General features: G+C 31.7%; 2 protein-coding genes across 6 annotated transcripts; both read right to left on the bottom strand.

Moving 5' to 3' along the window:
• Positions 1 to 657: 657 nt before the first annotated feature.
• On the bottom strand, positions 658 to 13,944 carry LOC106690795 (uncharacterized). Of its 4 annotated transcripts, none has more exons than XM_014436362.2 (5): positions 13,757 to 13,944; positions 13,515 to 13,636; positions 13,308 to 13,403; positions 7,216 to 7,363; positions 658 to 1,460 (listed from the first exon to the last, which is right to left on the bottom strand). In XM_014436362.2, the coding sequence occupies exons 2-5, from the start codon at positions 13,527 to 13,529 to the stop codon at positions 799 to 801; spliced, it is 921 nt and encodes a 306-aa protein (XP_014291848.1). In that variant the 5' UTR covers positions 13,530 to 13,636; positions 13,757 to 13,944; the 3' UTR covers positions 658 to 798. The 4 variants fall into 4 exon arrangements, with proteins under 4 accessions (XP_014291848.1, XP_014291849.1, XP_014291850.1 ...); XM_014436363.2 differs by having other exon boundaries at positions 13,515 to 13,626; XM_014436364.2 differs by lacking the exon at positions 13,308 to 13,403 and having other exon boundaries at positions 13,757 to 13,941.
• Positions 13,945 to 14,897: 953 nt separating this feature from the next.
• On the bottom strand, positions 14,898 to 21,810 carry LOC106690796 (uncharacterized). 2 transcript variants are annotated; one of them, XM_014436366.2, is made up of 3 exons: positions 21,518 to 21,810; positions 19,861 to 20,011; positions 14,898 to 15,520 (listed from the first exon to the last, which is right to left on the bottom strand). In XM_014436366.2, the coding sequence occupies exons 1-3, from the start codon at positions 21,554 to 21,556 to the stop codon at positions 14,913 to 14,915; spliced, it is 798 nt and encodes a 265-aa protein (XP_014291852.1). In that variant the 5' UTR covers positions 21,557 to 21,810; the 3' UTR covers positions 14,898 to 14,912. The 2 variants fall into 2 exon arrangements, with proteins under 2 accessions (XP_014291852.1, XP_066905431.1); XM_067049330.1 differs by lacking the exon at positions 21,518 to 21,810 and adding an exon at positions 21,415 to 21,513.
• Between the last annotated feature and the right edge of the window lie 3,495 nt (positions 21,811 to 25,305).

Raw genomic sequence — 25,305 nt, 5'->3', positions numbered from 1 at the left:
TACGAAAAATAAAAAAAACTCCAGGATTAAGAAACATTAATAAAAGACGAACATTTTGACTACATTTACAATTGAACTGAAAATCATCTCCTCCTTCCAAATAGAGCAGAAAACCAACCAATCAAATGAAGCCTGAGTCACTAGATCTTGAGTCATTGAAACTCCAAACCATCCCTAACCATCCACTTTTTCAATTTTCAGTTTTTCGAAACTCGATTATCTTTACAATCGATTTGGATTTAAATAAAAGAGGTACATTTAAGAAATTAAAAATGTCCTGAAAGTATCCACAAATACATAATCCATAAATACTGGCTTACACGCGTAATGTTAATTAGTACAGACTTATGTCAAACCTCATGGTCGTATCCAATGGATTAATTAGAGACATGATCAACTATATACGCAGAAAATTAAAAATGATTTTGTTTGGAAAATGAATTCCTGAATATTAGGAGACTTTACCCTTATTGATGGAGACATCACATTTCATCTGTTGATTATCACAAGGAATGAAACCTTTGATTAGTTGGAAATTGTATATGAATCGTTTATAAGTTTTACTTAGATTGGATCTTGGTGAGATTATCATCATTATGATTACCATTCAGGAATTCGATTTGAAAATAAAATTAATATAAAATAAATTTAAATAAATACTGAGGAACACATAAATACTATGGTATAATGGAAAACAATAGAACACCACATTCCATTTCTACATGAAATCCCTTCTGCAAAATGAATACGTTGAAACAATCCACAAATCTGAATTCGAAGGACTCTTTTTAAGAATTTTTAGCATCTAACTCTTGAACTGGATGTTAAAAATTCAAAGGAAGTTATGCTACTTGATCTATAAGATGAAAATGCAGGTCTTCGGTAATTAATCCTCACACATGACATACTCCTACCTCTTCTGGATGGCCTTATTTTAGATTTTCGTCTTTTCTGCCTCATACTCCTTGGTAGAGGTCTCTGACATCCGCCCATTCTGTAAAGAGTCTCTGTAGCGAAAAAAGTTGATATTGATGTAAGTACGAGTATTTCTACTTTATGAATGAACGGAATCATTTCCTGCAAAAAAATCATCACAGTTAAGTGCCATAACCCGAAAATTCTTGCTAGGACAATCACGATTGGATAAAATAGGTCTGCTAGTAGTCTGCAAGGGTGATTGCACCTGACCGCCCAGTCTCTAATTTGGAAGAAGAATGAAGCTATTTCGACTAGGAACATGTACGTTGAGATGATATTGGCTCCTGAATCTTCCGACAGAACGCCGCTCATCACCATCAGTCCGATGACGCTGTAGGCAGTTTCATAGCAGGAGGTGGAAGAAAAAATTGATGCAGCATAGTGTCCAGATGCTAGCATCAGGCTAACTTCGTAGAAGGGAGCATTCTTCTCCGGGATTGCAAGATGAGGATTACCGAGTGACCAGGAATATATGTAAGCACCTGCAAACAAAAATCTTTAGACTTTCATGTTTAAAGCAAAACAGCTAAAAAAGTAAAAAAAAAAATTATTACGCTTAATTTTTCGTTACGCTTAATAAGAAAATAAATTCTTGAATATTTAGTTATAGGATATATAGATGTTAATCGAAATGGTATTAACTTTCATGTTAATCTGGCAATACATTCCATAAATTCAAAAGGGGACAACATTGTAAAGCAGTGGGTAAATCGTGAGAGCTACATTCTACCTACAGACAACAAAATAGGAATTTATGCCTGAACCATTTGGGCCGGTTTCATACTAAGAGCCAAGATACGGCTTAAGTAAACTCACTCAAGCTAAGCTAGAAATTGAATGTAGATAAAAGAAGAAAGTTCTAATTCCTATTTAAACTCTTAGGCTCGAAAAAGCGTTATAACTGATATAGCGTTTATTACTTAAAAGGAAATGACGACCTCAACCAATAATACCAATATTACAGACAAGTTCAGTTATTTATCTTACGAAATATTTTCAAAATTTGTTTTGCTCATTTCATGTTTTATTTAAATAAATAAAAATGGTATTTGAGCTACATTGACGCATACAATAAGCTATCAATAAAAATAGAAACTTAAAAAAAAAGGATTTCCATGATTTTTTAAAAATTAAAAATGTACAACTACAGGATAGTACCATATTCCCGAGGACATACATTAGGTAAATTATAAAAATAAGTATGTAAACAATGAATCAAAAAAACAAAAAGGTATATATGAGCCACTAAAAAAAGTAAGTAAAAGCCAATTTCTATAATTACTTTTTTTTAATAAAAAGTGTACAACTCCATCACCGTACATCCGTCACCTACTAAATACAAAACCAAGTTCTCACATCTCCTCCAACATATTTAATCTATAGATGGATCGAAATCAGAAGACTCTACAGCATCCTCGTTTTTATAAATAATTCAATACACAAAATAAAATTCCATAAATTATGCAGTGTATATACCGCCGAACTCAGTTGACTTTTCCATGTTAGTAACACATACCAAAATAGTAATTATAACTGACTCTCTGAGTACAATTAAAGCCTTAAAGATCATCTATCTGAAACATTCACCTATAACAAAAATTCATAATTATGTCAATATATTAGAAAACCTGGGAAAATCATTTACATTAAATAGGTGCTGGGGATTGTTGGAAACGAGCTAGTGGACGTTGCAGCCAAACAAACACACTTCCAGGTCAGGGCGCGGCCATTCTGACACTCCAAGAAATAAGTCTTCCATTGAAATATGAGTAGAAGATGGTTGGGGTGTGCCGTTAGAATATAACAAAAATAAGTTGAAATCATTCATTATATAGTTTCAACTTCTCGGCCAGAATTTCTGATCTTCATCAGGGCTAAGAACAATGAACAAGATAACAACCAATGAATGCAAAAACTAAAAAAGAAAATATAAACAGAATGACATAAAGTAATTACTTACTACATACAGAATGGAATTAATAAAAATAAAGTGACGAAAGAAGCGGAAAATAAAATTTACATATAGGTTATTGAATAGGTAAATAAAAATAACATAATTAAGGAAATAAAATAAAAATTTGAAGTTATACAATGCAAAGGAATATGAATATTATAATTTATGAACTATAAATATGCTTTTTATATACATATTATTTTCCACTTCTTTCATCACTTTCTTTTTATTAATTCCATTCTGTACAATTATTTAATTTATGCCATTCTGTTTATATTTTATATTTTAGTTTTTTTATTCATTGATTGTTATCTTGTTCTTTGTTCTTAGCCCTGATGAAAGCTATAAGTTAAGTTATTTATACATATTTCTATTATATTCGGACCGCACCCCTAAAAATCTCATATCTTTATTAAATAAATCAAAAATTAGTATCCAATTCTGTCACAACACTTTATTTTTTCATTAGTCCAACGTTTCGGCTTTTCTAGCCATCTTCAAGGACATCTTCAATACAAAACTCCTCCTCACATTAATTTACAATTTTCTATTGCAGGCTATTCTGCCCAGGTCATTTTCTTTATTCTAAGTTCAAAACCTATTTATTTAAAATTTAAAAACATTAACATTTATTTTTCTCTATAAGATTATCAGCAGTATAAAATACACCACCATATCTGTTGTATTTTATACTGTTGATAATCTTATAGAGAAAAATAAATGTTAATGTTTTTAAATTTTAAATAAATAGGTTATGAACTTAGAATAAAGAAAATGACCTGGGCAGAATAGCCTGCAATAAAAAATTGTAAATTAATGTGAGGAGGAGTTTTGTATTGAAGATGGCTAGAAAGGCCGAAACGTTGGACTAATGAAAAAATAAAGTGTTGAGACAGAATTGGATACTAATTTTTGATTTATTTAATAAATAATTACCTTGTCTCAAAAAAATTTGAAATAATATAATTAAAGTAAAAGTGAAATCTCATATCTTCTCATCATTAGAAATATCATGTAGTTGGCAGGCCATGTGGCATGAATGTCCGCCAAGCAAAGTAAAAACTATTTAAAAAAAACAACAAAGCTATGAACCACGTCAAATCGTTACGATCGAAAAGAAGAGGTCGCAATAGTTATATTAAGTATAAGACACACAGAATTAATAACCTGTTAAACAAGATTTAGACTAAATTTTTGAATCATTAAACACTTTATATTTAAAGAGGTCAGAAGCTTTAGATTGAAAAAAATAATAATAATAACATGATAAATAAGATAAAGAAAAGAAAGGAAAAAATAACATGAAATGGATAATTTAAAATATCTTGAAAAATAAAAAATGATAGATGGGCGTTGGTGACTTGTTGGGTTCTACGCCCTTAAGCCCAAAAGAACAATAACAACTTTGTATGTCAAGGTTATTATATAACGATCGGTTTTATTCTTCATTAGTGAAAAAATCGCTAACAGCACTAAATGAGTTTAAATTAAAAAAAAAAAAATCAAAAGGTCGTTTCAGTAAAGTAGGCTTACAAACTTTATTTTAGGGAAAAAGAAGTCAGATACGTTTTTAGTGTCCTTTAAATCTGTCTTTGATTTTTCATAGAAAATAAAAATCATAAACATCTGTTCTTAATTTATTAGAGGACTTCTAATCTAAATTCAACGATACTAAAACTGTAATATAATATAATATTAATTTATTGAATAACAGGTAGGCCTGGTGGGTCTTACGTGGTTAATATAAGTTATTTTTATTTTTTTAAACAATTGATTATGGAGGGGTAAAGCTTTACACAAAAGACTCCCCTAACATTTTATACAATGTTACATGTATAAAAAAAATTAAAATAAAATAAATAGATAAAAGAGAAAAGCAAGGTTAATAACAAAAATAACGACACTAGTCGATCTGACATTAACAAACGATTGATCCCTAATGGGGGAATTTTTTTTTTTTTTAATAATTTATTTATTGATATTTACAACCGTATACACATATATACAACAAGTAAATTTGCTGTAGGTGACATAGTGACAAGATAAAAACATGTGGAGAATATACCCACTGATAGAACTCCAATAACATTTCTAGAGGAGAAGATCTCGAGGCCATCTTCTTTTCAGACGCCTAGGAGGATTATTAGGTAATGAAGGAGAAGCCAGGTTAGAAACAAGTGGATTTGGGTGGTTGAGAAGTTTATTATGGAAGGAACGGTATCTGGTTCTGGCCAAATCGGCAACATATGGAATATTGAGGTCCTGATGGATGACTTGATTTGTGATAAAGTAAGGAGCATTAAGGATTTTACGAAGGATTTTGGACTGTAAGGATTGGATTCTGGAGGAATTTGATGGTAGTGGAGCCCCAAAGCTCAACTCCGTATGTCCAGATAGGCCTTATAATAGTCATGTAGATCAGTCTTTTGTAATGGATTGGCAATTTAGACCGTTTATCTAGTAAATAATGGGGGAATAATAGTTAATTTGAATAAATGAACGATGAGTAAAAAAAATAAATAAAAGAGAAGTAAAATAAATAATAGAATTTTAGGGTTTAGTGGCTAAACTGCAAATATGGATTAAGGACCTCAAAACAAGAAAAAAGTTCCTCTGAAGGTATATCCGCAGACGCCTTGTTTAAGATATATATTCATATCTAAAGATTTTCATTGCTATGAATTATTTGTTCTAACTTATTTATTAATTAAACTTAAACATTAAATTAATATTAAATGTTGTTCAAAGTGATTTCCCTGAGCACTAAGACAGGCTCGGCATCTTTCTTCAACAGCAGCAGTGGCAGAACGGTACTGGATATGTGTTATTGTTTCACAAGATTTAATTATCCTTCTTCGTAAGGAATTAAGATCATTGACCGGCCTTACATGCTTAAGCATTACCAATGCAAAAACCGTACACAAACATCATATCGGTATATACATTACACACGTTATAAACTGAAGGCATAATGATGAATACTCTGTGAAAGCCTCTTACAAACTGATAAATTTTAGTGACAGTTCCCAATACTAATTCCAAATAGTGTTAATCCTTATGTTGCCAATAATTTTTATACAGTTAGGGATAAAAGGCCATATTAGTATTCTATCAAATCCATCTCCTAGACAAAGAGTTTGCGGATATACCTTCACATTGAACAACATTTAATATGAACCTTATCGTTCACATTTAATTAATAAAGAAGTTAGAACATATAAATAGGTTTTATTTATTTCATATAACTTAAATAATTCATATCAATGAAAATCTTTAGGTGTGAATATCTACTAAGCAAAGCGTTTGCGGACATACCTCAGAGGAAATTTTTTTCTTGTTTTGAGGTCCTTAGTTTAATATTTTCAGTTTGGCCATTTAATCCTGAAACATCCTGTGTAAGATTTATAACAGGATGTCCTGTAGCAGTCTGGACTTCAGTCTTGGGGTTGAGGTTGGATTTCCCAAGTACCCTATACTGCTTCTAGTAGTAGTAGTAATCCTACTAAAACTGTTGGAAAACTTCATTTCTGTTTTCATTTTTCAACTTATATTAACAATTTTTTATAATTATGAGAGATAGTTGACCGTGGATGATGAATGAGGAGAAGATGGTTGGGGGTGCGGTCAATGAAAAACACAAATAAGTACGATTAACTTATTTTAATGTGCCAACGTTTCGGCTAGAGTTTCTAGCCTTCTTCAAGGCTGTTCGCTGGAAGATCAAACGCCTAATCAATTAGGCGTTTGATCTTCCAGATTACTGATTCCTGAAAATATATTAATAAGTAGATTGCATGCGTTTTCAAGTTTATAACGCAGATCGTCTGATTAGGCGTTTGATCTTCCAGCGAACAGCCCTGAAGAAGGCTAGAAACTCTAGCCGAAACGTTGGCACATTAAAATAAGTTAATCGTACTTATTTGTGTTTTTCATTGACCGCACCCCCAACCATCTTCTCCTCATTCAACAATTTTTTATATTTTACACATTTGAAAGAACGAAATAGTATTTTTCAAATATCTCCTTCTTGTAAAGAGAAAAGTTTTAGCAAACAATTTTATTTGTCCATGCTTTGAAAATTCGTATTTATGAGTTTCTTCTGTTACAAAAAACAGACATGATCCTAGTTTCTTCCTAAACGTGTATTTTACCCCATTTTGATTTTTCAACCAATCCAAACAGTTTAAATATTTTATTCATATTATGTTCAGGTCATTCATTCTCGGCGTGCAACATGGCTTTTGAATTAAATATAATATTTAATTTAAAAACAAAAAGATTACCTGAGAGGAACACCGTTACGACACCTTGGATGTATAACTCACCATCCAAATTCTTCATGCAATACGCAAGATTCTGCAGTAAAATCACTATCAAATGACCAAGGAAAGCTGCTACGGGGCCGAGGAACTGGTGAAGTTTAAAAAAATCCTTTAAAAACAAAAACATTTGTTAGACATTAATAAAAAAACATTAATAAATATTGTTGTGTGTTCATTACAGTTTCTGTTAATTTTGATGTAAAATCCGGAATACACATTTCTGATCCGAAAAGCAATAAAACAGCCATGTAACGCATGAAATCGACTTATTAATATATTTTCAGTTTTATCTTGTATAACCCCTTAAACACTTTTCGCAACGGCTATTAAGGATACTGCAAAGTACCTAGACCCATTTTTAGATACCTAGACCCCTATTCAAGTTTATAAGTCTCCAAAAAAGATTCAATAAGATATCATCATATACGTTACTCGGACATAAACTCTAAGTTACTCGGAAAATTTCAGTAAAATGTTTGTTAGATTAAGCTGATAGGGCTATAGAACTCAAACTATTTGGTAAACAAAAAACAATGCCATGAAAGTTATTAATAATATATTAGATTTTTTTCTTTCATGAATAGTCCAATTATAACTACTGTAAAATATTCATCAAGTTAGTAGATATGAAATTTAACATTTAAAACAACATTCAGCTGCATACTGATACAAAATTAGTCTTCCGGTTTATGTTGGTTGTTATTTAGAGCATCAACTACATAAAAAATCTTTTTATGACATTCAATCAAATTTATATTGTTTTGTAAAAGTCATTCAGTATATTTGATAATTAAATTTATTTCTCAAAGGAAACTTCTGGTATCCTATAACCAGGTGAGCATAGTTTTGCGTGACAAGTACCCTTTACTTACTCTTTACAAACTTCTTATAATGAGAATTGATTAATAAACTGTTAAATATGCCAAATTTAAATGTAACATGTAAACAGACTTCTTTGAGTTTATTGCTATACTTAAATTTGTTAATATGTTGTCTCTCAGAATCTTATTGGAGAGGTTTTAGGATTTGCAATTTCCAAATTTAAAGGCTGCATATGAGAGAATTTTAAAAAAGTAACTATTAAATGCTTACAAAACTTAAGTAGTACCCTTGGCAATGAATGGAAGCAATGTGTTTGTTACGAATTCAAGGAAGTATATAAAAGATTTTTCATATATGATTGTATATTCATGAGATGCAAGGGTCTCAGAAGGTTGCACTACCTGGCATACCTTATTTTTAACTTTAGCATAGAGTGTGCTCTGCGGAGATCCAGGTTTCAGGCAGGTGGGACAGTATTCAACATGCCAGCAATGATTCTAGCCTTTTTAAGTGACACCGACGTTACTTAGGGAACTTAAGGACACCTCTAAGGAAGAGGAAGTACTTGCATTCAAAATCCTTTCGTGGTAGTCATAGTAACTCTTAGAATCTTGAGTTCTCCGTAGAATCTATGCGGTAGTTTGTAGTGGTCTCATCTCGAGAAACAGCCTTTGGCTGCGCTGAGCTAACGGTATGCCAGACAATACTCAGGCTATTCTGGGCATCCGAAACTGAAGTGCAGTAGGACAGACATTACTAGTTGTCGAAGTTGCAAGCAACCTTGCTTTCTTGTGCAGTGTAGAGCCATTTAAGATGAAGAGATTTGAAGCATTCGGTTGTAAACCATGGTAACTGGCAAAATGAAAACTTGCGGGAAATCGATTATCAAGTTTTGAAAACAGTGGTGCATGGCGCTAGCTAGCATTTGCTCATGTGTTACTTCGTGTCCCACTATACTCTATATTTTACAGTGATCTAGTATAAATACTAGGGAGAAAAACTGTGTCAGTTTAATAATAAGTAATAAAGCTCACGTGAGGGCAAAATCTAGGTGAGTAGTCGCTTATTTATGTCCTTAGTGAACAGTGTTAGTTCCGTAAGACTACCGGCAGCCATAAACAATAGTTACTGATAAGAGCACACACAGCCTTTAATAGCCCTTGGGCACTCTTAGAGGAGGGACTCAAAGTAAGACAGATATTGAACGTACAAAAGGAAAACAAAGATCCACATAGTATGACAAATAAAATAGCATTGAGGTGTAGGTAGTTGACCGTAGATTAATGATTGGAGAAGTCTGTCGGGGTGTGCGGTCAGCAAAGAACAACATAAATAAACAAAACCATATTTATTTATTTCTTGCCGACGTTTCGACCTGAGTTTCAGGTCTTCATCAAGGGTTATGGTAGAAGGGAGGCCTGCACCAGTCTCCAATCATTAAAATAGCATTGTCCCCTTGTTCTTTGTTGATCTTGAACAAACTGGAGTTGACGAAATTAACAAAGTAAGCCGACTTTCCGACACCAGAGTAGTAATTGAAAAACCCTATCCTAAACGAACAATAGTTCAGTGCTACAATTGCCAAGAGTACGGCCATACTAATCATTACTGTCATCAGCTACCAAGCGTGAAATGTGGCAAACGTGATGTGGTGCGTCAAATGTGGCAAACAACACAAATCTACTGAATGCAACAAACTTAGGCAAGAACCTGCTGTGTGTGCACTATGCCACAAAGAAGGGCACCTGGCTAACTATAAGATGTGCGAGACATCCCTAAAAACCCTATCTTCCAGAAAACAGGCAGGTCCGTGATAGGAAGAGACAACCAGGTCACCTAGAAGACCCTCCAGTACTGTTAAACCAAGAGTTTCCATCGCAGAACCGGCATCTCTGGCCCTGCCACAATCGCAACCCATATCCCATTATCCTCAACATCAAGTCCAACATCCTCATTCCTCTGTTCCTCGTGCACTACTCAAAAGCCTAATCACCAGATACCCTGTGTCCCCCCATCTCCTAACGTAACCGATCTTACAAATCTCCCCACTTCTTTCCTATCCGAATTTAGATCTCTTATCACCAATTGTTTAGGACTAACCGATCCTAACCATAACCCTGACCTGCTGGACTTCTTTAAACACAAAGGCTAAGGCCCTCTAAACAATTCTCTTTCATGCCTCGATAACCTACATTCAGATTATAGTCCAGTAATCCTAACTATCTCCATATCCCCGATTCCTATACTAATTCCACCCTCATTCATAAGGGGCCCAGTAAACTGGAATCCTAACAGACCACATCGATCTTAGAGTTTCCCTAGAAACCTCTGAAAACCTAGATAACGCGGTTCATTCCTTTACAATTTAACCAACAAGCAGTCTGGTCTGCCTCCTCACCCTATAATGTCCCAAATAAACCCAAGACAAATACTCTATCACAACATCTTAAAAATCTCATAAAAACCAAGTGCCATTACAGAACATTATGGCAACACACTAGACATCCTTCTGATGGTCGCTCATACTGAGTACTGTAAGTACTGTAGTTAAGAGAGAATTGTCCAACCATCGAATCGAGTCCTTCAATTCCTACCTATCCCTCTACTCACGACAATTCCCTCTAGAACATGACCAAAAGTATCCTAAAATCCAAACACATTTCCAACCCTTCACCCGGATTGAGCAATGGTGCAACCAATAACAGATAAAAGTCAACGAATCGAAATGCACCCATGTGACATTCACCCTCCCCCACAGCTTCCGTCCACCTGTTACTTTTAATAATATTCTTTCCAGATCCGACACAGTGCGATACCTTGGATTCATCTTAAGCAAAAGACTCACCTGGAACCAACATACTAGTCTTAAAAGACAAGAGCTCAACAGACGATTCAGCCGGACCTCTCATCTCTCACTAGAAAAAAAAACTTCTAATTTATAAGACTATGGTCAGACCTATCTGGATCCACGGAACAACTAAACCGTCCAACGTCAAACGCATCCAATCCTTTAATCCTAACTCCTTAGAACCATAGTTAATGCACCCTAATACGTTTACATTACACCATGACCTTCATATCACTTCTGTCCTTGATCTCAAACCAACCAAATTCTAAAAATTCCACATATACCTTTCCACTCATCCTAATCCTTTGGTTCAATCCTTATCTAGTCCACCCATCTCTATAATCCACTCAGAAGGTTGAAACGGCAATGGCCAAGAGACTTATTGTAAAACAAAAATGTAAAATTAGAGTTCTGGCAATGATCAGATTGCCACTCAAGTTGGGTGTTTGCAGCTTTAGCGCACTTGCTCAGCCTCCACTAGCTCACTACCAGTGATGCGGCAAGAGGTATGCGATGGAATCTTATGAGCTCTGCTATATCCAACCCTCCCCCCCCACACACATGGGGAATGAGTGGGCTCAGGGATCCTCAGGTCGATTGTGTAAATATTTATATAAGAGTGTAACTGTGACTAGAGATTATTTTATTTTTGTTATTATTATATTTTATTTATTTATTTTTCATACACATAGTTTGATTAAGTTCTTTTTTCTTTAACCTTCTGTTTGTATATATTATAAGAGAGATTTTATTTATTTTTATTCCTATTTTATTTTATTTTAGTATGAACGTGATCATTCATCACTATTTTCTATTACCCACAACTGTGTGGCAGATTGTAATATCTATCAATAAATAAAAGTTTATTAGTTAGTATCAAAGTTTTGACGACTATATTTTGTACTTATTTCTGACAAAAATCACAAAATTGTGCTACTCATTACTTTTTTTTTTTAACGAATAATATAGGAGGTGTACTTGCAGATACCATGTATTAGATATTATGTTTTATAATATTTCAGTTTCAATATTTACTTAGTTGTAAAGCATTTTTTTTACGATTTGATAGATCTATTTTGTCACAGTGTGAATGGTTTTTGACGAGTAGCCCTACAGTGTAAACGTTTTTTAACGTGGTAGTATAGTAAGTATGCAACTATCACGCAAAACCTAGTGCTGCTAAAACAGTAGATGTTATTATGACGCACCTAGAGGTGTAAAACGTGGTAAAACCAGCTACCATGTACAGCTTAACATAAATTTGTATTCTGCGGAATAAAATGTCTCGTTTATTAAAAAAAAAAAATAAAATAATTTCTGGGACTTATTCAAAAGATCAACATTTCTTCTAATAATTCTCTAAATATTTCAACTTTATTAATTGTCAATTAAAAGCAATATTTTAAAAAATGAAAAACAGTTCCGTGGAAATATTAAATATATCAATATAAATATTTAATACATGTTTTATGCAAATAAAATATTTGTCTTGGTCAGTAAGTCTAACTGAATAATTCCTAGTTACGGAGGTAATTATTATTTATTATTATGCAGAAAAACACTTTGTATTCTAATCGATTACTTTTGTACATAAAATAAAATCTTTTTTGTTTTTGCTGATTGTTTAAAACTGGTAATGGTGTACAACTTATGATTTGTTATTCATAAGCTTTTAAATAGTTAACTATAGCGCAGTTGTGTTTTAGTGTAAAAAAAATGGATTAATGAATACCGAAATTCAAAGTTTGTAAGCATTAAATCCACAATAACAAACGACTGTTGTACTGGTGGGCTTAAGAATCTGGTACGAAAAACTAAACTGCCATGGTGAATCGATTGTAATAAGTGACTTGTTTAAAAACATTTTTATTTTCTGACTGTTCTTATTAATGATTAATTGTAAGTATTAAAACAAGGAATGATTATTAAAAAAATCAATCAGAAGAAACTGGTTTAATTACAATAATAAAGTCGTTATTTATTAATAACAGGTATTTATGATATTTACATGGTAAGATTCTAGAACAGATACTTAACGTTTAATTTTGATTACTTTAAGGTAAACAAAATTTTCATTCCCTATCTATGAAAATCGATGTAAATGTATCAGAATTTTTATTATGATGAATGTAAAAATCATGTGCGCAAAGTTGTCATTTAAGATTTTACTCTTAACGTTATTGTACAAGATGACAGCTCTTAGGTTAAGTAATGTCAATCTTAAAAAATTAATGAAATATCTTATATAGCGATCCAAAACGATGTAATGGCATGTTTAGGTTTTAGTGCTTTGCGAAATAGAAAGGGGTTATCGGAGTTTACGTTATATTTTTGTCAAAGATATAACCCTGTATAACCTATACCAAATCTAAAATCTGCCTACCAGCAACGATCTGTTCCATGGAATTTCCCAAATATTTAGTGTATCTTTTATAGTATCCTCAGTAAGCATTTTTGTAGCGGAGTTAATACTTGTGACCTTAAAAATCAGTGAGGGTATTGAGTGTAATATGCCTTAAGATAAAAATCACTTCATTGTTCTTCTCAACAGTAGATTATATCCGAAAAAAATATATATAATGTTACTTACGTATACGTTTCCCATTATCCATAATTATTATTTAAATTTTGATGGAGTGATGGGGCCCCATGCCTGGAAAAGTCTCTAGACCAGTTCAAAACAGATGGTTGCCTAAATACACCTATTAAAGCCTTTTATAAAAAAATATAATTAACAAAGTTTAAATTTATCTTAGCTTAATTTTAAGGTATAATTTGATTAATATAACATTTTTGTTTTTATAATAGTATTAAGGATAGGATTAACCATACTTGGACTATGATAATTTATCTTCTTCAATGTACAAGCATATTTTAAATTACTAATACATAAGCATTATTTATTTTGGACGGACTAAAAAGTTCTTTTTACAAATAAAACAAAATTATTGTTACCCCTCCCTGGTAAAAATGATTTTGTTTTATTTGTTAACGACAAAGTGAATTTCACATGTATGACTGGAACATATAGAACAAAATCACGTGGTACTCATAATATATTTCCAGCTGTTCTATTACAGTCCAGTTATTAGGTTGCTAGGGTTTTATGGTCAGCATATGTTAACACTTTTGATTGCAGGGGGGTATCTCCATAAAAAATGTTGAGATTAATAAAATTGTCTTTAAGTTTTAATCTAAACTGAAATAGAAGGCAGCCAGTGATTGGCTCGCGCTCTTTCCGTTTCAACATAAGGCCAGCCTTTTTGGCTTCACTTTTCCTGCCAAGTTAATTCCTCCATTACACTCTTTCCTTCAAGACCGCAGAACGGAAGTTTCAGAATTTCAGCTTGGTCCAACATTTATTTTTATAAACTATGGTTAAAAAAATATAAAGAGTGCTGTATAATTACAACATAAATTCCTAATTTACGTTAACGTTTCTTAAATTGGTGGTGGTACTGGGGCCACCCTCACACTCTTGGTATTGAGTATTGAAGGCAAATTATTGTCTTTCTTATTGTAGCCTTACAGTAAGAGTATTGATTAGATTTAGTTAAAGGCGTCGTAACTAACGTTAAGCGTTGTAGGACCATCCTATAAAAATTTAGAATTTCGAGCTGGTTCAAAACTTTGTTGTGTTATTTGTATAAAATGTGGTAAAGAATATCAAAAAGTGTATCATAAATTCTTAATTTCTGACTTCGTCTCTTATATTTTGATGGTTCCGAGTCAGTCCAAATCCCTTGTGAAATTTATGATTGTGGCCCCACGATATTTTTGTTTAAATGTTGATTATTTCTTAAACTTAGATTCATTTTTATAGCTATAATGCAAGGGTAGTTTACTTGTGTACGTTGAATAAATGAGGCTTCCCATTATCATTTGTTGATTTCATACTTGTCAATTTTTTTAATAATACGTAAAACTAATAATTATAATTTTTCTACAATTTTATAAGTTATAAAAAAACACCTACAAACTAATAGTTTTATTGAAATAAATTGAATAAATCCTTAGTCAAATCACATTTACAAATTTTGCTGCTCTGTCTTCTTTTCGATGTCCTGGAAACCCTAGGTGTTCTAGATCGTGATCTCCTAGAACTTGATTCTTCTGGAGGTCCAAAAATTTGTCGGAACATGCGGAAACAATAGAAGAAAGACATCATGAAAAGTAAGGATGCCAACGCTTGCGGAATTTCTGGAAGGTCCTTGTTGTTGACTATATTATAAGAGAGGTGCAAGAGTACGATCACTCTGACGACAATAAATACCGCAGGATAGAGGATGTTGAGGAGTCGAATGCAAGGTGATTGAATCTGGATAGCAGCTGTACGGATGCTGTATAGCAAGTTGGCCACTTCAACCAAGAATGCAAAGGTCACACCTACATTAGCAGCCTTCCCTTCTATTAGAAGTCCGAAGATGGCAGATATGCTCACAATATGATGGAACAAATCCATAAATGACCTATACGACAAGGAATCTAAAATGTAATATCCTGCGGTCAACATAAGTGGTATCTCATTGTAAGGGCTGTTTTCAAGTGCTTCGGCCTCGTGAGGGTTGCTCTGCGTCCAAGAATACCCGTAAGCAGCTAAAACACCCAAAACAATTATTTCACACAAAAGTAATTACAGTAGATTACTGTAGTAATTACAGAACATAGACAATTTTTTTTTGGATAACCTAACCACTTATCATTAAATAATAGAACACAATATAGCATAGACACATAAACGCAGTTATAAATTTCCAGGATTGGAATTTCATACAATTTCTCATTTATGGTATCATTGATTATACCAACATAATGGTTTTTACGCAGATGATGGCACTACGTTCGTATGGATAAAAGTACTTTGGCAAAAAATTTGTTTCGTTTTGGAAATGAGCGATTAAATTTTATGTATGATAAATGAATAAATTAGAGCCAAAGGATTGTATTTGACTAAATTTTATATTAAATTGTATTAAATTTTGTATATAAATTGAGGCTCACTGCTCTTCCAAGCACTCACTCAGTGGTATAAATTGAAATCCCACTTCATTTCAAAAACATATTACCACTAGATCAAACAGTTGCCTCACAGGTTAGGTCGGCATTTTCCTATTATTCGGTATTTTCAGGGCAAATTGCTCAGCTGGAAGGGAATTACCTATAGTGCCCAAAGGGAGAATCAGTAGTTAGTGAATTTATCTTGAGAAATCTATATCTCAATAACCATTCAAAGTACAAATGTCTATTATAACTACAATTAAAGCTAGTTTAATGTACAATACAGTAGTTTATGACATTCATCTTCGTAGGAGTAGTTACCGTAAGCCGTACAGATTCTGTTAATTCTGCTAAAATTAAAGCTAGTTAAATGTAATTAATTATAAGAGATAGTTGACCGTGGATGGCGTACGAGGAGAAGGTGGTTGGGGGTGCGGTCAAAGAGAAACACAAATAAGTAGTATTAACCTATTTTATTGTGCCAACGTTTCGGCTAGAGTTTCTAGCCTTCTTCAATAATATGTCCATACTTATTTGCATTATATAACTTCATTTTTATTTCATTTCCTTAATTATGTTATTTTACTCACTTTTTCAATTACCTATGTATACATTTTATTTCCCGCTTCTCTCTTCACTTCATTTTATTAATTCTATTTTGTAAAATTATTCATTTTATGTTATTCTGTTTATACTTTCTTTTTTATTTTCTATACTTACTGTGGCTGTTATCTTGTTCTGTTTTTAGCCCTGAAGAAGGCTAGAAACTCTAGCCGAAACGTTGGCACAATAAAATAGGTTAATACTACTTATTTATGTTTCTCTTTGACCGCACCCCAACCATCTTTTTCTCGTACTATAAGGTAGTTCATAACGTTTATCTTCTAAGGAGTAGTAGTTTTTATGATATTTGCCAAAATTATCAATTTGTGAATTTATTTTTGATAAATAAAAACTACTTTATAGTACATTTAACTATCTTTAATTTGTGTGCTAACAGACATATGTACGTCTTATGGTTCCTGAGTTATATTGTTTCATAAATCAAAATTTTTGTTCGAATAGCTAGAAAACATTTCATGAATTCTTTTGTCAAATATCACGAAAACTACCACCCCTACGAAGATGAATGTCATAAACTACTTTATAGTACATTAAACTAGCTTTAATATCAGTATTAATAGACCTTCGTACGTACCAGTACCAACACACACCATAGGGACAACCTGCCCTTGTACGTAATGATACAATTCTAGGGTTATGTTTATTCAAATTCGTTCATTTAGAAGCAATCAAACTCACGTTTTATCTTGAATAATTTGGATAAAAGACATACAATAGAAATTTTTGATTTTACATCTAACTAAAACCTAATATTTAAACTAAAATAAATTTCAATTTAAAAAATATGTTAATGTCTTTTGCAGAAAAAGAAAATTGCAAATTATTTGAACAGCCCTGTATTATATATTTTATATATTATTATATTATGTTATATAGTAATTATATAACAATATAATTACAATGAACTAATCCGCTATTAATTTATTTTGATTGTATTAAAAGATATAATTTTTACAATTTTTGCAACTTGCGAATTTTTTTGTAGAAACAGAACAAATAATAGAACATGAGTACCTGGAGATACAATGTTTTATAATATTTGAGGCACTCCGTCTTAAAACATGGTTTCTGACATTAAGTGAGGTTTGAAGTTTTTATTATCGCGTAAATATGTCTTAACGTGAGAGTAACTTCACCGCCATTACATATACTGTCAACTATCACCCAAGTCCTAGAATGACCCCGCTATAACAATAGATACTGTTATGAATGACCTAAGGTTGTAAAACATAGTAACTGCAAGTAACCATCTTCTATTGTTTGTTCTTACTGCTCTGTAATCTAATTCAAAATTTGATGGTTATAATACGAGTGAAAATTGTCGATTCTGAGGTCATAATTTTTTTATTTCTTGCAATACTAAGCTTCCCTACATTCGGCGTAGAAGACTCAGAAAGTAAACAATATGATGTTTGGTATGATTCAACTCACAAAAAATTATTTATTTATAATTTTTTTTTTTTTTAATAATTTATTTATTGATATTTACAACTGTATACACATATATACAACAAGTAAATTTGCTGTAGGTGACATAGTAACATGATAAAAACATGTGGAGAATCTACCCGCTGATAGAACTCCAATAACATTTCTAGAGAAGAAGATCTCGAGGCCATTTTCTTTTCAGACGCCTAGGAGGATTATTAGGTAATGAAGGAGAAGCCAGGTTAGAAACAAGTGGGCAAAAAAAAAAATTAAACGGAAAAAATTGAAGTTTAATGTTTCAGTTTTTATTACATAATTAAACTTCAAAATTTGATAGTTATAATTTTTTTTATTAACCCTTTGGAAATTCTTGGATACAAACCGTTCTTTGCCACAAATATTCAATTAATTCAAAAATTAGATAAATTGATAAATATTACAATCTACCACAACGTTGCTAGGCAGTAGGTAATAGTGGTAACTGATCAAATTCATACTAAAATTTTTAAAAAAAATAAATAAAAATAAGAAGAATAAATAAATAGATTAAAAAAATCATAAAAATAAACCTACCTCATAATATATATATATATAAACAGAAGAAAAAAATGAACATAATCACTGGTAATATGCCAGTGGAGGCTGAGTAAGTGCGCTAAAGCCGGAAACACAATATTACTTATTATATTTGAAGAAGATAATGGACCATATAAAGTAGATTTGAGGAAGATAGTCCAGGTGGCGGTCAATAAAGGTATCAAAATAGTAACTATTTATTGAACCAACGTTTCTCCCCACTTTGCAGGGCTTCGTCAGGGCTAAATAAGAAAACAAGATACAAACATTTTAGAATTAACAGAACATTAAAAATAAAAAACAATTCAAAACAATTGTTAAGTTTATACAGTGTATTAAAAAAAATAAATAAAAATAATAAATTATTAATATGTTATTATTAATATTTTATTATTTTTAGTTTTTTTTATATATACTGTATAAACTTAACAAATATTTGGAAATGTTTTTTATTGTTATTAATAATTATTATTATTGGCGTGACCGACCGTGCAGGTGGTTTCCATAGGATGGGCTCGTCATTTCCATGCCTATTTTTGTGAGTGCCATCCATTGGCTATTGGGCCTCAAAAATGCCCGGTGGGAGGGTGTGAGTGAGTATTGTATAAATATATGTTTGAAAAAATCCCGGATAGGGCAGGGGACTCGAACACACAACCTTTGGGTTGGGAGATAGGCGCGTTACCACACTGCTACCATCACATCCACATTTTTTATAGTTAATGTTTTATTAATTCTAAAATGTTTTTATCTTGTTTTTTTTATTAAGCCCTGACGAAGCCCTGGAAAGTGGGGAGAAACATTGGTTCAATAAATAGTTTTTTGTTACTATTTTGATACCTTTATGGACAACCACCCGGACTATCTTCCTGCAATTACTTTAATAAATATAGCAATCTATAAATAGCCAACATTAAAATTGATTGTCCAGGAAAAAATTAAGAAAGGTCATGCTTTTATTGGATTTCAGTTCATTCTTTTTTTTTTCTTTAATATATCTGTTGTTTTAATTAATATTAACAAAAGAATGTCTGAAGGAATTATTATTTTACCTTTCTAAATCCTAGTATCACTTGACAGTCTTAAATAATTATATATAAATCTATTAATATAATTAATGGGGTAAAAAATTCATATTCTAAGATTTTCAATCATAATGGCTAAATGTCCTTTGAGAATGACGTTTTACAAAATTGTATTATAAAGTATTGGACAAACCCCTTTTGTATATTCACCTCAACTAACCGATGCGATTTTAATTGCGACTTTACATGACGACATTAGTTTTTAAATTTAATATTAATTCTTACCTGACAAAATCAAAGAATTCATTACAGCTACAACTGTCCTTCTGGAAGTCTGTTTGCAGCAAGGATTAGGCATCATAACCGTGCCAACGATAGAATATATCACAGTGGCAATGATGATGCCGATACTTTTAGAAATCCAGGAAGAATTAGGCTGAAATAAAATCTGATTAACAGTATACAATTTAAAAATTAAACAAGAATTTTTTTTCAATATATCTTTTATTTGAAAATAATATACAGTAAGAGACATGTACATAATGTAAATGGGCGAGAGCTAACAAGTTGAAGCTGAATGCGGAGAAGACGAAGGCAATCTTAATAGTCTCCAATCACTACCGTAAAACTGTTCCTAATATTCCAACTCTGTTACTACATGATAGTCCCATCAAATTATACCCCACCATCAAAAACCTGGGAATAACCTTTGAGCAAACGCTTTCCAGGAAAAACTATGTATCCGATATTTCCCGCCGTACTTATTCCACTTTAAAATGTCAAAATTGACTCCGCTACCTATTTTCATTTGAAACCCGTAGGCTCTTAGTCACTTCTCTAATATTTCCCCACTTTGACTATTGCTTTACGCTATATGGAGGTGTCGCTGGAGATCTCGAGGCGAAAATAAACGTTTGATAAATTAACGATAAACGATAAACGATTAATCTTTGGGATCCCAATGGAAGTCTCTGTTTCCCGTTTTTAAGCAGAGTTGAAGTGGCATTATCCTTCCTGCCGTTGTATTTCTTGGCATCCTTCATCTTCCAAGTCATCAAATCCCGCCGTCCTCCATACTTCTCCGAGCTCCTGCAATTCAAATCCTCTTTTCGTTCCCGCAATACCCGTTCCGGGTCTTCAGATTTATACACAAGGGCCCACCGAACCGCTGCCTTCGATAGATCGTTCATCATCCGATCTTCATCCCTATGGAACTCCATCTCTGCATGGACATCTGTCCCTCAGATATCCTCCCTACCTCTAAATCCCGCCTGTTCAATCATTTCTTATCCATTTAGACCCCATAAAATTGTAATAGATATAATTGTAAATATGTATAAATTACTACATCGTTCTTAAAATTAAATTGATTAAAGTTAAAAATTACTTAAATTATTTTTTATAATGATTATTTATTTTCTTTGTATTTTTGCTTATGTATATCTGAGGCTCCTCAGCCCACATCTGTTAATCTCTTTGGATTATTCTAAAAGAACTCGTCCCAGTATAAATAAATTATTATTATTTTTAAAAAACAACGATTAGTTAAACCGCTAGCTAAACCGGATAAATTTTTATTTATTTAAACAATATAACGTATCTCAAGAAAGTGTAAGATTATAAATAAAGTAAGAAAATTCATTTTATATACAATGACAATGTTTATGAAACATAATTTTTCTACTCTAAATATCAACGACAAATAAAGAAATAACAGTGACTGCATATCTCATATATAAATTTATTGTTTCATATTGCAAATTAAATTGGAATTATTTTTGCTTATTTATTGATATAAAATTTTCAAATAGACTAAATTACAATTTCCTCCATACTTACAGTACCTCCATACTTATTCCTGAAATCAACTCAATGTCACAATTGCTTATCACAGCAATATTCTTTGTCGCTATTTCTAGGATTTTCAATCACATATACATACCTTCAAAATACCAGTTAATATCTCTTTGATGGAATCCATTCTATGCCGGATTGAATATTATTCACGAAAGCTGTTCCGGACCTTCGAGACGAAATGCGAAAAATTTGAACTCTAATCAGTAATTCTAATTTTTTTTTTTATTTTTTCACAGCTCATGGCAGATTTCGTTCATCAAACAGGTAGTTATTTGCCGATCTACCCATGATGAAAGCTTTGAAAGAAAAATAAAATAAAATAACCAAATAAGAAACTAAACCAGATATAGTTTCCTTGGCAACAACATGCGTTAACATAATTGAGGGCTACGATTAATTTATTTTAAAATATAGCTGTGTAAAATGAATATTGTAGACAAATGTTTGTTATGTATATGGATAACACCATATTTTTTAAAGATGATTATTTTGAACATATAAGATATAATAATTTTTTTTTTTAAATTTATTGATTGATATTTACAACTGTACATAAATACATCAAGTAAATTTGATGAAACTACCCAATGGTAGCACTAAAAACATTTTTACAATATAAGGTCTCCATCTTCTTTTCAGACGCCTCGGAGGATTGTCCGGAATAAAAGAGGAAGCAAGATTGGAAACTAATGGGTTTGAGTGGTTAGGGAGTTTGTAACGGAAGGATTGATATCTGGTTCGGGTTAGATCGGTTACAAAGGGAACATTAAGGTCTTTATGTATGATTTTATTTGTGACAAAGTAGGAAGCATTTAGGATTTTACGAAGGATTTTGGATTGTAAGGATTGTATACGAGAGGAATTCAAAGGTTTAGAGGAGCCCCAAAGCTCAACGCCGTATGTCCAGATAGGTCTTATAATTGTCATATAAATCAGCCTTTTGTAATGAATTGGAAGTTTGGACCATTTCTCTAGTAAGTACTGTCAATAGTCGAAATCGAGTGCAGTTTCCTGTCTTTTCAGTCTTGTGTGAGGATTCCAGGTTAGTCGTTTGTCCAGTTGTAGTCCAAGGTAGCGGATCTGTTCAATAGGGGTAAGGACAACATTATTGAAGTATACTGTAGGGCAGTCAGTAGGTTTACGATGTAGGGTAAAGGTAATTTGATGGGATTTGTTGGAATTTATTTTAATCCTCCAATTACGACACCACTCTTCGAGGGCTGTAGATATAATAATAAACAGCAAACGAGATTGTGTTCCTTGAAAACCTTTGAACACCTCAAATAGATATTTATACGTATATTTTAATAAGGAGCCTGGTTTAAAGTAGGAAAAAAGTTTTTAATTCAGCACAAAAGCGATATCTATACCGTAATTTACACTCTCGCTCTTCTTGCCAATTTACCACTTACTGGTTCATTTTAAAAAATCCCTTATCAACTACAATATATATACACTATATTCCACTTCTAGTCTTCGATACATTTTTAATTGAAATTCTGTTTCTATTTCCACTTCATATTTTCTCAAGAATCATGATTTCCTTTTGCCCAGAATTAGTGTTAATAAAATTAAAATTATTATTGTAAATAAAAAATATTTTTAGTTTATTGATTTAGTGTCATTATTTGATACAATATAATATTAACTTTCATTGATTATGATAGAATTATATTTAACAAAACATCTTACCCATGATTTAGAAGATCAATTTCTGAATAAGAATTTTTAAAAAAAATCGATAGTGTGTTTGACTTGATTAACACTACTATATTAAGTCTCAGTCAGAGCGTATGAATACAATTTTGTTGAGCATCCCTGACCACCCAGATTGATTTTTTTTTGTGATGTATATTCCAAAAAATACGTGGAATAAAAAAAAATTCTTTCATTATTATAAAATTATTATATTTTTATTAGTATAAAAAATTTTATATTTTTAACTATTTAATATTATTAAATTTCCTTTAATTATAGAAACGTTTCGTAATTTAATGTTATGTATGAATTCATCTTCAAAATGCCTTTAAAAATCTAGATTTAAATGCAGTAGATAAGAACTGAAAGAGGTTACCTTGCCAACTTCACAATGAAAAGAACCTTCATCTACCGTTTTTAAAAATTGGGGAGTCAATTGATTTCTGCTTACTCTGTATATACATATGCTGTATTATATCTTATTTATTATAATTAATTATATAATTTATCTAAACACATTTCTAAGGCAAGCTTCTTACTCTGTTCTTCGATTAACAACTTAGTACAAATCCCGACTTAGCTGGCGATATATTTTTCTCACAGAAAAAAAAATAAGTTGGCTTTGTCCGGGTTGTAACTCTGCTTTGACAGAAGCTTAATGAGTTTGATCGACCCTGAAATAACTCCAAATTAGTCAAATAATTAATCGAGCAGTTGATCTCCCAAGAATTCTCTGAGGTTGGGAGTCAGATCCTTTAAGAGCTACTCGTATATTCTTTTTAAATTTCTTATTGAAATCCATTGCTGTTATAGTTAAGAAGGAAAACGTACTATTCTAAATCTATCAACGAAAATTTAAAGGCAAATTCTTAGTTTGAATATTAAAAAAAAAAATTATAATTGAAGAATTTTGCACTAGCCATTTGAAAACGCGTTTATTTAATGGCATATCCTTTATGAGCTTCCTGTTATTTCAGGAAGTTTGTTGCTAAATAGAATAGATCTTGTATACCTGACTAGTCCATAAACCTAATAGATAAAAGTTTAAAAAAATAATCACCATTACAACTATTAATTTACCGTTAGTTATTCACATTAGGTTAATGATTCCTGGATTCCACTAATAATTTATTATCTACAATAACAAGTAAACCAGTAAATGAAAATAAATCTAGCCTAAATAAGTGGTTATTGGCTTGAATTTTTATTGAGAGAGGTATCGGTACGGAGTGTGTGGGGTAACTATTTTAATGAACTAGAAAAAAAATCTTCGGTACGAATAAATACTATTTTGTTTATTTGTGTTTTCGTCCGCATCTATCCCCCTCCCCTCAACCATCTTATCCACTTATTAATCCACGGTCAGCTATCTAATCTTCCTAACAAAAAAAAATCTATCATTTGTTATAACCTCTTATGTGAAGTGAGACAAGTTGTAATCTAATCTAACTAACAACTAAGGATAATATTTGATAAAATAAATGTATTTAATTACATTTTTTTAAAACAAACTAGAACAGATCCTGTGAGAGTAGTGGGTTAATTATAAATAATTGTTTAACTGTTGAGAGGTTACTCACATCAATAATCCAAAATAAAATTTAAATTTAGTTTTCACAAGTTTTCATGGATGAAACATTGGATCGATGTTATTATGCATAAAAACCAATCTTAGTTAATTTATACTTATTTTTTAAATTTGAATTATTCGTATTCTAGCAATTTTAAGGTTATCACCCCAATGATTTTTTTTTTAAACTTAATCTTGATTTTTTTTAAGTCTAGAGTGGTTTAATATACAAAAATATCATGCAGAAAATATAATGCAGCCGGTTATAATAAATAGGGCCGAATTTTTTAAAAACATAAATGTAGCATTTTGTGAATTAATTTTGGCAAACATATTACGGAAGCACAATTTTCTCTTAACACTTTGATGGCTGGTAAATGTACCTAAAGTCTCAGTTGACAAAAATCAAAAATATATTTTTTTTAGAAAATAAAATTTGGTGTCTGAGAAGCCGTTTCTAGAGAACTATGGAACGTACAAACTTTTGAAATAAAAATTCAAGATGGCTGCCGAAGAACTGCTTTGTACGCTTAAAGTAATGAGGGAATAAAATCCACCTAACATTCATAATATATATAGCTTTATACATATCGCTATAATATATA

Source organism: Halyomorpha halys, unplaced genomic scaffold, assembly GCF_000696795.3.
Source record: "Halyomorpha halys isolate HHAL.00 unplaced genomic scaffold, Hhal_1.1 Scaffold1874.1, whole genome shotgun sequence".
NCBI classification, from domain to species: domain Eukaryota; kingdom Metazoa; phylum Arthropoda; class Insecta; order Hemiptera; family Pentatomidae; genus Halyomorpha; species Halyomorpha halys.
Note: the sequence above shows the minus strand (reverse complement) of the source record. Positions and strands in the feature narration are given on the sequence as shown.

Bases quoted from the DNA above. Each gene is read 5' to 3' on its own strand.
- LOC106690796 (XM_014436366.2), bottom strand. From the start codon at position 21,556: ATGGATTCCATCAAAGAGATATTAACTGGTATTTTGAAG. The intron at 20,012-21,517 runs GTATGTATATGT...ATTTTATTTCAG, and splicing joins TATTAACTGGTATTTTGAAG to CCTAATTCTTCCTGGATTTC. The intron at 15,521-19,860 runs GTAAGAATTAAT...TGGGTGTTTTAG, and splicing joins GAATTCTTTGATTTTGTCAG to CTGCTTACGGGTATTCTTGG.
- LOC106690795 (XM_014436362.2), bottom strand. The intron at 7,364-13,307 runs GTAGGCAGATTT...TTGTTTTTAAAG, and splicing joins CATGGAACAGATCGTTGCTG to GATTTTTTTAAACTTCACCA. The intron at 1,461-7,215 runs GTAATCTTTTTG...TTTTGTTTGCAG, and splicing joins CGTAACGGTGTTCCTCTCAG to GTGCTTACATATATTCCTGG.